The 15615-nt window shown below is 38.1% G+C and overlaps 1 protein-coding gene across 1 annotated transcript in view; it reads right to left on the bottom strand.

The window, feature by feature from the left end:
* Positions 1-632: 632 nt before the first annotated feature.
* SLC44A5 (solute carrier family 44 member 5) overlaps positions 633-15615 on the bottom strand; it is a gene marked incomplete at its 3' end in the record, with an annotated part of 308159 nt that continues 293176 nt past the window's right edge. The window contains exons 18-23 of the mRNA XM_081087251.1: positions 8052-8155; positions 6410-6483; positions 5740-5810; positions 5547-5635; positions 4175-4259; positions 633-745 (exon numbers count right to left, since the gene is read on the bottom strand). Of these exons, the coding sequence (XP_080943377.1) occupies positions 633-745; positions 4175-4259; positions 5547-5635; positions 5740-5810; positions 6410-6483; positions 8052-8155 (536 nt within the window). The remainder of the gene's footprint in view (positions 746-4174; positions 4260-5546; positions 5636-5739; positions 5811-6409; positions 6484-8051; positions 8156-15615) is intronic.

The raw sequence follows: 15615 nt of genomic DNA, 5'->3' as shown, positions 1-15615 counted from the left end.
GGCAGGTTCCACAGTCATTTTTACCTAGTAACGCTCTCTATGGGACCTGTAGAACATTAACATCCACATGTTTATTATGAACGTGAATCACCCACTGAAATATACTTCCTAGGGAACCATTAATACAAGTGTAATCACAGTTTAGAGAGTTGTCCACTAGCTTGAACAGTACAAATATGACCATAGCACCATATTTACAAATTCAGTCCCATATGCTGGTTAACTATAAATCAATCTTTTTATGGCTAATCCATGATACATTTATAGCACTTTCAAGAATTGCCTGAATATCCTTTACAAATATACATGTATCACAAGAAAGGCTATTAAAGTGCTGCCATGAGAAACAGCACGCCGAGTTATAAAAGCTTTAGAACACATTCGGCGATAGACTTCAAAAGAACAAAGTATGCCATTCGCTGCCCTTCAGCGGGACCACAGTCAGTCCAGAACGTATCCCGGTCCACAGAGGTGACTGTGATGGAAGGCCCGGCACCTCAGGTGGTACCAGGGTCTGGCTTTTTAGAAACCAGCACAGAAATTCTACATGATGCAACAGCATCATTTTCTCATTACAAATGACCGAATTCACAAAACTACTTTAAAAGCGAGCGGCCCTGTTTGGAGCTTTTCTACTCTTTCTGCTTCTGGGGAACGAGGTGCCTCTTGTTCAGAATGCCATGCAGGGTGGGGGCTATGAAGTAGGGCTTTTCTGTAGATCCGTCATTTCTTTCCAGATCTTCACCTGGATGTGCAGCAGCCAACGCAGGCAAAAGCAGCCAGCAGCGGCGGAACAATTAGACGCATTTTTATAAATTGGAGAGTCGAACAGGGAGAAATCAGAGAAATCAGCGTTAGAAAGTCAAATGCAAGACAAACGAGGGCAGTCCAGTTGTGGTGCTGCACAAAGGAAGAAGCACCAGCCTCTGCCAGGAAGCCTGACACTTCCTAAGTCCCCCCCACCCCTGACAAGGTTATGTTGATGGTTTAAAGGTAAACAAAATTTGTCATGTCCTCTCAAGAGCATCATCTTTAAATTCTGTGGCTGCTCCTTTCAGAAAGCTTAACTGCCACCTCCTCTGAGATAAAGCTGAATCAAAGGTGTATTATTCCTGTGATAAATGTAGAACAGTCATTGAGTTTCAAAGTTCCAAGCCACTTTTGATGGTAGTCCAGACCCTAATGTTACACATGAAGACACTGAGACCCAGGGATGTAAAATGATCCTCCTAAAGTCGAAAGCTCTCAGGCGCCCAGCACAGTGGCTCAGTGGTTGAGCATTGTCCTATGAACCAGGAGGTCAGGGTTCCATTCCAGGTCAGGGCACATGCCTGGGTTGCGGGCTTGATCCCCAGTAGGGGGCCTGCAGGAGACAGCCAATCAATGATTCCTTCTCATTGATGTTTCTATCTCTCTCCCTCTCCCTTCCTCTCTGAAATCAATAAAAATATATTTTAAAAAATAAAAAAGCTCTTGGGCAATCAGGATGAGGTGAGGACCCAACCTTCTGACATTTACTTCTATAAGGCATCCTGTCCTAAATCCTTGCAGCCTGTCTCAGATTACATTTAAAAGTAAATACTAGTGTTTTCTAACTTCCATAATACATGAATTTACCTTGCTGCTTTGCCTAGGCTTATAATAAAGAGATGGGGAGTTCACTGTTGGGTGGTTGGGGGGAAGTACCAGAATGATGCTGAGAATTAAGTTTCATACATACAGTTCACAGCAGATAATATCTATCAATAAATATATAAATGCAATTTGATTCTAGGTTTTGACTAATACATTGTAAAAGATTTGTTATTTATAGCCTTTATTATAACATAAAGGATAAGTAATAGTATACAAAACCATATGATCATAGTTTGTGGAATAAATCTAAATTATTTTTCCATCAGAGTCTTTTAGAAATGGTGGATTGCTTGTTTAGATTTCGCATTAAACCTCACAGTGATTTTCCTCACACACAACATGAAAATCTAAGGAGGAACATGGGAGACACCAAACATTTTTGTTCTTCCTCAATCATATTTCTGTACCATATATCACAAATCATATGCTGCTTTCATCACCCTTGAGGTCTTGGTAAGAAGCCTGGCATGGATCATTTTAATAATCATCTACAACTATTCTTTTTTCCCACCCTGGGATCAAAATTCTCAGTGCCCTGTAATGTTAAAAAGATGTCATATTTCTGTAAATGAAGTGTTTGCAAATGGTTCGCATGTTTTATAACACCAGTTTTACTGGTAGTCAAGATATTAGGTATAAAAAGATTTATAAAAAATAAAAGCTACAGCTCTACAGAGTCATAATTTGGCTTAGAGTATCATGTAAGAAGAATGTTTGCCAAAGTAAGATGTTGTCCATGGTAACAGCTGGGAAGGGAAGAGAAATACAATTTGCTTTCGTTGTTCTTTATTATCAAAAGCGAGAGTCCCTGAAAGGAAACAATTCATGTTCAACACACAACATATTGAATAGAGCTAAAAGTACACCTGGTTTTCAAGAAGCTAGAAATTATTAATATAAAAGGGTAGAAAACATTTCTCATTGCTTAGATTTAAAATCCACTGTAAAAATTAAAATGCACAAGATTTGCCAAAGCTTCCAAAGACTGGGAAAGAGTAGGTTCTAGACATTTCCTGAGATATATTTTGAGAAACCTTTTTAGTTACAAGAACAGGGACTATCCCAGTGACAGCCCCCAGAACTGTCCCCATGTTTAGTGTCTGAGATGAAAGAAGAGATCTTGGAACATTTGAGAGTTCTCTGCTCTGCCTTAGGCACTACCTTACCCCACGCTTCTCATTCCAGCTCAGGTATGAGATTTGTTCAGGTGGTTTTTCCTCACAAAGCACTGGGGTACTAGGAAAATGTTAAACATTCCAGTTCCATTTACAGCCAGAACAAGAGCTACTGGTACACAAAGTCCCCCCGACTTCCTTGTTCGGTTACTAAAAATTGATTTTTAAATGTTCAAAAAGAAAAACTAAACAAAAACAAGGTCAAACCATTTTATAGGCGATTTGCCTTGACTGTTTCTCCCTGAGGTTATTATCTTCTCTCCTGATCCCAGTGTGAAGTTGATACTTATGGATTATATTAAAAACAAATTTACGCCGTAACCGGTTTGGCTCAGTGGATAGAGCGTCGGCCTGCGGACTGAAAGGTCCCAGGTTCGATTCCGGCCAAGGGCATGTACCTGGGTTGCGGGCACATCGCCAGTAGGAGGTGTGCAGGAGGCGGCTGATCGATGTTTCTCTCTCATCGATGTTTCTAACTCTCTATCCCTCTCCCTTCCTCTCCGTAAAAAATCAATAAAATATATACTTAAAAAAAAACAAATTTAGTTTTACACAAGGGGAGTGGATTACTCAGTAATGCCCTGTTATGGAATGTTTTCTCTACTTTTCTTAAGAGCAATGTGCCAGAGAAATAATCTCTCAGAGGGTCCAACTGTAGGGCTAACGAGTTCTGCTCTCACCTGCTGACCCTCCTTTTCCTAGATGGAAGGTGAGAGCCAGATCAAGCTCCTGATGGGCTCTAGGTTCTCCAGGACTTTTAAGATGAAATACTAATGGAAAACATATCCATTTTGTGTATGCATCTTACACATGTCACACAGGCACAGTCAGGAAGTCAGTGAGGAAAGCTCTAAAGAAGCTCGTATTTTAACTCTAAGCATCAGAATTGATCTAGCCATTTCCTGGACATGCTCCTCTATGAATCCTCCCCATTTGTCACTGTGTTACCTAATGTGAACTGGTCCCCATGTGTCTTTGAAACCAGTGCCAGCTTGGCTTTATCAGAATCTATAAAGGCTCTCCTCAAAGAGTTTCCAGAGCCCAGTCATGTCTTCAGTTCTGTTAATAAAGCACCACAGAAGCCAATCATTATTATAAATTTTAAAACATTAGGAAATATGTTAACACCATGCCATGAAGCCTGTGGTTCATTTTAGTAGCTGACTCTTCTGTGCTTTGCAAACTGCATTCTCTCGGCCATTAAGGTTTCAAGAGCATCCACTCAACAATGTCTCTTTCCAAATAAACAGATTTGCGATTACAGCCAGGTCATAGCAAACCTACAAGCCAGCTACGGGTATGGATCTTATCCTCGTCCCTTGGTTATCCACTGAAGGGGGGAAACAGATATTCTGAAAACTTACAGAAGCAGATGAAAATTGTATCAATACACATTGCATAGACGCTGAAGAACCCGTGTGCAACTAGGTAAGATCCAGCAATGATTGTCTGTAAATGAGGAAAGGAGAGAATGATGATGTCATTAACTCATCTAGCAGAACAATAATGCAACTTTAATGAAAGTCACCATGAGAGAGCTTGGACGTGCTCTGTGTTGAGGAAAATTTCAATATAGAGACCAAAAAATATTCAATGATAATGTTTCTGAGTGCTATGTACTGGGATTTAAACAAAATGTACTCGATCACCTGCCAATTTTCTTACCGCTATCCTCAATGCCTACCAAATATATCCCATATTTAGGACTCTGTGCACAGAGGCAGGAAAGCATAGGAGTTAAGAGCACACACTGCTTAGGTCTGATCACAGCTCAGGTGTTTCTTCAACACGTTACGTAACCTGTCTGTGCCTCCTCTATAGAAGTGTTGGTGGGAGAGGGGAGAATGTGAATAATAATAGTATTTATGACACACGAACTGAGTGAGTTAATATATTGTAATAGATGCCAGAGGACTCCACCCAGGTCCCCTACAGCTGCACATCTGCCCCCCAGTTTGGGGGAATGTAGGCTGCTTCCTTCAGTACAAATTGCCCGCCTTGCAGAGAACTGCCTCAGCCAAGGCTACAGCCCCACCCAGGGGCAACATATAGAAGCTCAGTCCCTTTGTCAGAAATTCCCGTAATTATGCCTAAGGCCTCAGCTGTCACTGCAACTTGGGTCAGCTCCTTCCTTTGCCAGGACTGCCCTCATCACTTCCTTAAAAGTGTATCTCAGGAGAACACTTCCTGATAGACTTTTTGTGTGCAAGCCTCTGTCTCAGAGTTTGTTTCCAAGGAACCCAACCTTTAAAGCAGGCTTGGCACAAAGGAAAACCAATAATGTTAGCTATTATGATCTCTCATATTCCTTTTTGTACTTTTTTTTTTTTTTTTTTTTTTTGCTATCTCTGATAAACCAGAGTCAATAATACTTAGATACTATGGAATACATTGTGTTTCCTCAAAATTCATATGTTGAAACCTAATCCCCAATGTGATGGTATTTGGAGGTGGAGCATTTGAGAGGTAATTAGGTGCTAAGGGTGGAGCCCTCTTGAATAAGATTAGTGCCCTTATAAGAGGAGGCAGGAGAGATACTATCTCTCTCCACCACGTTAAGATACAGCAAGGAGGTGTCCCTTTGCAAACCAGGAAGAGAGCCACCATCAGGAACCTAACCTGTGGGCGCCTTGACCTTGGACTTCTCTGCCTTCAGTATGTGAGAAATAAATTCCTGTTGTTTACCCGGTCGATGGTATTTTGTTACAGCACCTGGACTAAGACACCAGCACTTACCAGCAAAGGTACCCAGTAGTAATTCAAAGATGTTGGTCCTTCTATAATTATTGAGATTCTCTGTGTGAAGAGTAAAAATGCCAGGACACCTACAATAAAAAGGCAGAACATATATATATGCATTTGCAAAGGAATATAGCTTCTGTAGTAGTTTCTCTAAGGACCTTGTAAACTTTTTATTATTATTACTTACCTATACACCCAGAAACTAGTATTTTCCCCAGGACGAGTACAAAGTCTGTAACTTTATCCAAAACTGCAACTCTAAGAATCGGAAAAAAAACACAAAAAAACAAAGCATAATTTTGTGTTTACATGCGTTACTTGAAATTTATGAGAATAAATAATTCATTAGTTCATTTTGATGCGTATTTGCTGTAACTTTGGCATTTGTTAAATGCAAGAATTGAAGTCTTGGGATGAATTCCTGACTCGTTTTTAATGAAGTAAACAGAAGATGACATGGTAGGGCTGTTGGGCACTATTGGCAGTGTCAGCCTCCCTATCTAACTCATGGCCTAGACACCCTGAACCCAAAGGATGCTGCTTTGGTTCTCTGATTTTGTTCACTCAGACTATCAATTCTGGGAGAGGGGAATCTGAAAATGTCCATGTGAGGGATTTCTTAAAAAGAGGGAATAAAACTAAATAAATGCCAGTGGGTATAAAGACATTGGTGAGTGATGGCAGCAACAATTCTTAGATATAAAAATAAATGATTGATGTGACAGAGAAGATTTAAATCTATCAAATTAAAAGACGATATTCATGTTTAAGATGACTGCCAACACTTTAGTAACATGTGAAGTATGTGATGCTCAAGGTTCAGCAAATCGATTGCAATGTTCAACCTGATTACTTACTTTAAAATATTTCTTATCAGCAGATCGAAAGCATCTTTTGCAGACCTGCAGAAGTTCTTGCCATATATTGCAATCTGAGGAAGACAGTTATTATTCTGGAGTCAGTAATCCTGATAAGACCAAGAGACAATCCAATAACAGGAAAATGAATCAATTCTCTGTCACCCATACAGCCATGTACTCTCATTTCTCTTTCCAACATTTCGGTTTGTGGGAGGCCTGGGAACTATGAGTCCTTAACTCTGCACAACTCCAGGTTTGCTGACAATAACTGTCTGCTTCGATGCTACATATTCCACTAAACTCTATGGTGATTAGACAGCTTCAAACAGTTTTCTCAAATCTCAGGAAATGGTTTCTGTCTTTGAAGTGTTTGGCTGGGGTTTATCGCTGAATGGGTTAAATGTTGTAGAGATCATATTAAAAATTACTCTCAGAGCCCTCACCAGTTTGGCTCAGTGGATAGAGCATTGGCCCCTGGACTGAAGGGTCCCAGGTTCAATTCCTGTCAAAGGCACATACTTTGGTTGCAGGCTTGATCCTCAGCCCTGGTTGCAGTGTGCAGGAGGCAACCAATCAATGTGTCTCTCACATTGATGTTTCTCTCTCTCTCTCTCTCTCTCTCTCTCTGTCTCTCCCCCTTCCTTCCACTCTCTCTAAAAATCAATGGAAAAATATCCTCGGGTAAGGATGAACAACAACAAAAATTACTCTCAGAAGCCCAGTGCCTTTCAAATCAATCACACACTTGATTGACTGATGAAAAGCCTCAATACAACATTCTCACTGGAAGTATATTGATGACTACTTGAATCTCCATGACTACTTGAAGGATTGCTGCAGACCCTTTGTCACTGCATTTTATTTTTGGATCCCCTATATTTAAAAATTTCTTTAGAAGCCTCCATATTCCCCCAGGAAATAAACAAATTTAGTTAGGCACTGCCACATATCTCAACATAAGATTCACACAAAAAAGGAACAGACCCTTCCTTTAAAATATAAAAAACGCAAAATTGGAAAGATCTTTTCTTCTCAGAGTGAAACATAGACTAAGCTTTCTTCTCAATAAACTATATCAAAGACACACAAAATCATTTTCAATCTAGCACATTTTAAAATTTCCAAGATAAATATTTTCCCTCTCCAAAGAGATATTGAAGGTGATAATGAAGTGCAGCTAATTTCTATCTCAACTAGGAAAACATTGCCCTGAATCACATAGGCTCACAAATAAGAATCACATATAAGAATCACAAATTCTTATATCCACACTAGAGGCCCGGTGCATGAATTCATGCATGGGTGGGGTCCCTCAGCCTGGCTGGTGATCAGGGCCAATGGGGGGGCTGTCTCGCCCAGTCGGATTGGGGCTGATAGGGGTCAGCCACGGGGAGGGACCATGGGAGTCTGGCTGGCAACAGAAGGTTGTCTGTGGGAGTGTACTGACCACCAAGGGGCAGCTCCTGCATTGAGCATCTGCCCCCTGTTGGTTAGTGCACATCTTTCAGTCGCTTAAGCTTTTATATATATAGATGTGATAAATTTAACTGCATGATCTAAAAGTGCTTTAGAGATGGAAATGTAGACATGGGGTTTGGGTTTGAAAAGAAGTTTAGTAAATAAAAAATAATCTACTTACCATAACATAGGCATTTCTGTTCAAAAATTTCACCACTTTTTCCAAGCACCAGAAACAGCATTTCAGGCAGTGTTGTAGAAATTTGGCAATGTTGTTCTGGTTATCTATAAGGACATATTTACATCTATTAATGATTTGCAAGTAAACTCTCTGAGTCAAAAAATAAATTAAAAAAAATTTCAATGGCTTTACATTTTTTAAGTTGCAATATAATGTATACAAAATTTACCATTTTAGCTATTTTTAAATGTACAATCCAATAGCATTAAGTACATTCACAATGTTGTGCAACCATCACTATCCATTTCCTGAACTTGTCATCATATCAAATAGAAACTCTGTATCTACTAAAAATAACTCCTCGCTCTCCCCTTCTCCCAGTCCCTGGTTACCTCTATTGTACTTTGTGTCTGTATGAATTTGCTTCTTCTAAAATGCTTTTTTAAAAAAAATATATTTCTTTATTGATTTCAGAGAGGAAGGGAGAAGGAGAGAGAGGTAGAAACATCAATGATGAGAGAGAATCATTGATTGGCTGCCTCCTGCACACCCCTACTAGGGAACGAGCCCGCAACCCAGGCATGTGCCCTCGGCTGGAATCGAACCTGGGACCCTGCAGTCCACAGTCTGACGCTCTATCCACTGAGCCAAGCCAGCCAGGGTGAATTTGCTTCTTCTAGATACCTCATATCACTTGACATAAAGTTTCTAAGATTCATCATTTCATTCTTTTTTTTTGAGCTGGATAACTTTCCATTGTATGTGTATATTACATTTTCTTTATCCTTTATCTGTTCATGAAATTGGGTTGTTTCTACTGTTGGCTATTGTGAATAATGCTGCTATGAGTATTGGTGTTCAAATATGAGCCACTGCTTTCAATTCTTTTGAGTATATATCTCTAGAAGTGCAATTGCTGATCAGCTGGAAATCCTATTTTTAATTTTTGAGAAATTGCCATACTGTTTTCCATGGTGGTTACACCATTTTACATTTCCATCAGCGATCTAGACTTCCAATTTATCCTCACCCTACAAACACCTGTTATATCCCATCTTTTAACAGTAGCCATTCTAATGGCTGTGAAGTGGTACCTCATTGTGGTTTTGACTTGCATTTTCAAAACAATTAATATTGAGTCTCTTTTCATGTGCTTATTAGCCACTTATATAACCTTGTTTAGAGCAATGTATGTGCCAATTCTTTGTGTGAGACCAAGATGATGATACAGGAGGCCCCTGAACTTCCCTCCTTCCACAGATGCACTGAATATACAGCTATACATGTAGTAATCTCCTCTGAGAGAAATCCAAAGGCTAGCTTAGTTATTCACACACATCAGACAACCAAGAAAACCCCACACTGAAATGGGTAGGAAAGGTTGAGGCACACCACCCAATACACCCCACTCTCTGCACAATACCATACAACTGGGATGATATATCCAATTCTCAGCTTCTCCTGAGGAGTGAAGGGTTTGGACAGCATATCTAGGATTCCAGCTTTTAAGGCTCCCACCCAAGGGACAGGACCTCAAAACACTTAGCTCTGAAAGCCAACAGGCTGGTGTGGACAAGTCCCATAGGAACAGAGAGGCAGTTTTTAACAGGCACATGTGCTGGTACTCACTGTGGCTATCTGCTCAGGGCATAGCACACAGAGCTCAGGCAAAGACACCTCTATTTCTGTCTTTCTGGGGAAGGGGTCTGACTGCATACTCTACAACCTGAGACCCAAGGTTCTGGCTTTCTAATCTGCATGCATCTAGGAGCTAACTACGATCCTCCATGGAGCCTGTGGAAGCTGGTAGGCACTTCCACCACCTTCTGTCTCTATCTCACTGCACTTATAACACTCGGTCACCAACATCTCTTTAGAAGTTGCTTGTACACATGCCTGGTGCCACAGCATTTGAGGCTGCTGCCCGAGGGCCGGTTCCCAGTTCTTCTGGCCCTTTTAGCCAACAGGTCTTGCATTCATGACTCCTTAGGACTATAGCAAACAAAGAAGCAATTTTTAAATGGTGCAAGAGCACCCTCCCCACACCCACCACCATGGCTATACACCCTGTCTCTGTGCAGAGGGAGCAGGCAAAACACCCGCCGCCCAGTTTCTCCTTGAAAGGTGTTAAACTGCATACTTTCCCAGCTGCTGTCTGAGCATTTGGCTTCTAATCAGCCTGCACCTAGGTTTTGCCTATGATCCTCCCCCTTTGAGACACCTACAGGTCTTGGGAGCCACCAAGAATCACTATGGTGGCTAGGACAATTACAGTTTTAAGAGAACCAGAAGCTTGACCTGGGCTAATTGATAGCGTCCATCTCCTATATGAGACAGTCTGACATAAGGGGGGAAGTGGCTTTTTCATCTAATGCACATTAACCAAAACAGTCAAGAAAAAATGAAATAAGGAAATACATTTCAAACAATAACAAGATAAATCTCCAGAAACTCTCTCTCTCTCTCTCTCTCTCTCTCTCTCTCTCTCTCTCTCTCTATATATATATATATATATATATATATATATATATATATATACTCAGAGAGGAAGGGAGAGAGAGATAGAAACATCAATAATGAGAGGGAATAATTGAGTGGCTGCCTCCTGCACACCCCACACTGGGGATCAAGCCTGCAACCAAGGCAGGTGCTCTGTCCAGGAATCAAACTATGACCTCTTGTTTCATAGGTTGACACTCAACCACTGAGCAACACTGTCTGGGCTCCAGAAACTGATCTTAATGAAGCAGAGATAGTGGTGATAAAAGTGCTCACTGAGGTCAGGGGAGCAATGCATGAGCAAAGTGAGAATTTCAACAAAGAGATAGAAAAATACAAAAAAAAAAGTGTATCAAACAGAATTCGTAGGGCTGAAGAATATAATAATTAAGCTAAAAAATTCAATAGAGAGGTTCAATATCAGACTAGATCAAACAAAAGAAAGGATCAACAAACTCAAAGTTAAAGCAGTGGAATCCATCCAGAGAAGCAAAAAGAGGGGAAAAAAAGAGTGAAAAGAATTAAGTTAGCTTAAAGACTTAATGGGATACTATCAAGCAGACCAATATATATGTACTAGGGATCCCAGAAGGAGGGGAAAATGCATAAAGCTTATTCAAAGAAATAATGGCTGAAAACTTGTCCAACCTAGGGCACAAACAGACATCCATATCCAGAAAGCCCCCCAAAAATACCAGAAAAGATGAATCTAAAGAGACTCACAGAGACACATAAAGTTAAATCTTCAAAAGTTAAAATTTAAAGACAAAGAAGAAAAGTAACTCATTACTTATAAGGGAAATCCCATAAGAATATCAGCAGATTATTCAGCAGAAACTTTGCAGGCCAGAATGAAGTAGAATTATATATTTAAAGTACTGAAAGGTAAAAACTGTCAATCAAGATACTACCTGACGGTGTTTGTCCTTCAGAATTGAAAGAGAAATAGAGTATTTCAGACAAACCAAAGCTGAGTTCATCACCTCTAGACCATCCTTACAAGAATTGTTAAAGAGAATTATTTAAGATAAAAAAAAGGGTGCTAAATTAGTAACATAAAAATATGTGAAAGTATAAAACTCACTGTTAAAGGAAAATATATAGTTCAAATCAGAATACTCTAAAATTGTAATGGTGGTGGGTAAGTTACTTACAACTTTAGTATGAAGGTTAAAGGACAAAGTAATAAAAATAAGTAAAACTTATAATAATTTGTTGATACATAATATAAAAATATGTAAATGTGACATCAAAAATATTGTAGTATATAATGTGGAGGGGGGTGAAAATGTAGAACTTTTACATGTGTTTGAAGTATTTAAAGTTACCTTGTTATCAGCTTAAAATAGATTGTTATAACTATAAGATGTTTTGTGTAAACCTCATGATAACCACAAAGCTAAAAACCTATACTACATACAAAAAGATGAAGAGGAAGGAATCAGAGCATACCACGACAGAAAATCATCTAAGCACAAAGGAAGAGAGGAAGAGAGAGCCCTAGCCGGTTTGGCTCACTGGATAGAGCGTCGGCCTAGAGACTGAAGGGTCCCAGGTTTGATTCCGGTCAAGGGCATGTACCTTGGTTGCAGGCACATCCCCAGTAGGGGGTGTGCGGGAGGCAGCTGATTGATGCTTCTCTCTCATCGATGTTTCTAACTCTCTATCCCTCTCCCTTCCTCTCTGTAAAAAAGCAATAAAATATATTTTTTTAAAAAAGAGAGGAAGAGAGAAACACAAGTCTATAAAGCAGCAAGAAACAACTAACAAAATGGTAATAGTAAGTTCATAGCTATCAAGAATTACACTTAAATATAAGTGGACTAAATTCTCCAATAAAAAATACAGAGTGGCTGAATGAATTTTACTTCACCTTTAAAGACACATAGACTGAAAGTGAAGGATTCAAGAAAGGCTTTTCATGCAAATGGAAACCAAAATAAAGCAGGTGTATTTACACTTAGACACAATAGACTTTCAGCCAAAACCTGTAACAAGACACAGTGAAAGGGAGCCTATTCATCAAGAAGATATAAAATTGTAAATATTTATATAGCCAACATTGAAGCACCTAAATACATAAACTTATGAAGGGAGAAATAAACAGCAATATAATGATAGTAGGGGATTTCAATACTCCAATTTCAATAATGGTAGAGCAATCCAGACAGAAAATCAAAAATAAAACATTAGACTTAAATTACATGTTACACCAGAAGCATTTAATACACATTTACATTACATTCAATCTTACCACAGCTGAATATACATTCTCCTCAAGCACACATGAAATATTCTCCAGAATAGATAATGTTAGGCCACAAAACAGGTCTTAATAAATATAAAAATACTAAAATCATATAAACTATCTTTATTGACCACTGTGGTATAAAACAAGAAAAAAACTGGAATATTCACCAATGAGTGGAGATTACACTACATGCTACTGAACAATCAATAGATAAAACAAAAAATCAAAGAGTATCTTGAGACAAATGAAGATGGAAATACAACACATCAAGTAGATGGAATGCACCAAAGTAGTTTTAGAGGGAAGTTCATAGCAATAAATACCTGTGTTAAGGAAAAGTCTGATCTCAAATAATCTAACTTTACACTTCTAGAAACTAGAAAAAGAAGAACAAATTAAGCACAAAGTTAGTAGAAGAAAGGAAGTAGTAAAGACCGAAGTGTAAATAAATGAAACAGCAAATAAAAAGACAATAGGAAAGATTAGTGAAGGGAACAGCTGGTTTTTTGAAAAAAATAAACAAAATTGACAAACCATTAGCTAGACTAATTAAGAAGAGAGAAGACAAATATAGAAATGAAAGTGGAGACATTACAACTAAAACCACAGAAATATAAAAAATTATGAGACTACTATGAATAATTATACATCAACAAATTAGATAACCTAGAGAACACAACTTTCTAGAAACATGCAACCTACCAAGACTGAATCATAATGAAATAGAAAATTTCATTTGATTCAAAAATCTAAAACCTCCCAACAAATAAAAGAATTAGATGATTTTACTCATGAATCTTACCAAACTTTTAAAGAATTAACAGCAACCCTTCTCAAACTCTTCCAAAAAGTAGAAGTACAGGGAACATTTCCAAACTCGTTTTGTGAGACCAGCATTATACCGATACCAAAGCCAGACAAGTAAACAAGAAAATAAAATTATAGGCCAATATCCCTGACAATATAAATGCACAATTCCGTGACAAAACATTAACAAACTAACTGGTTATAGTAGGCCTCAACATAATCAAGGCCATATATGACAAGCTCACATCTAACATCACACTCAAAGGTGAAAAGCTGAAAGCTTTTCCTATAAGATCAGGAATAAGACAAAGATACCTACTCCCCCCCGCCCCCCCTTATATTCAACAGAGTACTGGAAGACCTAGCTAGAACAATTAGGCAAGTTAAATAAACAAACAAACAAACAGCATTGAAATCAGAAAGAAAGAAGTAAACTTGCCTTTATTTGCAGATCACACGACATTTTATATTAAAAAACCCCTACTGTCTCCACCAAAAAGCTATTAGAACATAAACAAATTCAGAAAAGTTTCAGCAAACAAAATCAATATACAAAAGCAGCTACATTTCTATACATTAACAACTACTAGAAAGAGAGATTAAAAAAATAATTCTCTTGACAATTTCATCAAAAACAATAAATATGTAGAAGAAATTTAAACAAGGAGGCAAAAGACCTGTGCATCAAAAAATGTAAATTATTAATGAAAGAAATTGAAGAAGGCACAAATAAGTAACAAATATTCCATGTTCGTGAGTTAGAAGAATTAGCATTGTTAAAATGTTTATAGTGCCCAAAGCAATCTACAAGTTCAATGCAATCCCTATCAAAATTCCAATAGTATTTTTCACAGAAATAGAAAAAAAATTCGAAAATTTGTATGAAACTACAAAAGAGTTCGAATAGCCAAAGCAATTGAGAAAGAACAAAGCTGAAGGCATTATACTTATTAATTTCAAACAATAGTAATTAAAACAGTGTAGTAGTGATAGAAAAATTAACCCATAGATGAATGGAACAGAGAGAGCAGAAATAAATTCATGCATATATGGTCAATCAATTTTTGACAAAGGACTGAAGAACATACAATGCAGAAATGATGGCATCTTCAATAAATGGTGTTAGGAAAAGTAGATATCCACACACAAAAGAATAAAATTGGACCATTATCTTCATACATAATAATCAACTCAAAATGGATTAAAAACTTGGAAGTAATTCTGAAACCATAAACTCCTAGAAAACATAGGCCTAAGTTCATTGACATTGGTATTGGCAATGATTTTTTGAATGTGACACCAAAAGCAAAGTCAACAAAAGCAAAAATAAACAAATGGGACTACCTCCAATTAAAAAGTTATTCATAGCAAAGAAAACCATCAATAAAATGAAAAGGCAACCTATGGAATGGGGGAAAAATTGGAAACTACATATATGATAAAGGGTTAATGTCCAAAATATATAAAGAACTCAATAGCAAAAATCCCCCAAATAACCCAATTTTTTAAAAAATGGGCAAAAGATCTGAATAGACATTTTTCCAAAGAAGATATACAGAAGGCCAATAGGTAAATGGAAATGTAGTCAACATTACTCATCATGTGAGAAATGAAAATCAAAACCACACTGAGATATCCACCACACACCTGTTAGGATGGCTACTGGCAAAAAGACAAAAAAATAAGTGTTGGTGAGGACTTGGAGGAAAGGGTACCCTGTACACTGTTGGTGGAATGTAAATTGGTGTATCCACTATGGAAAACAGTATGGAGTTCCTCTAGAAATTAAAAATAGAATGACCACTTGACCTAGCAATTCCACTTCTGTGTATATATCTGAAGGAAATGAAGTCACCATCTCAAAGAGGTATCTGCACTCCCATGTTCGCTGTAGCATTATTTACAATATCTTATATATGGAATCCTATCATTTGATGCATCAGTGGATAAAGGAAATATGGTATAGATAGACAGTGGAATATTATTCAGCCTTTAAAAAGAAGGAAA

The sequence above is a fragment of the Myotis nattereri genome, assembly GCF_964212035.1.
Source record: "Myotis nattereri genome assembly, chromosome: 3".
Lineage (NCBI taxonomy): Eukaryota > Metazoa > Chordata > Mammalia > Chiroptera > Vespertilionidae > Myotis > Myotis nattereri.
This window is presented reverse-complemented; position numbering and strand designations above follow the sequence as displayed.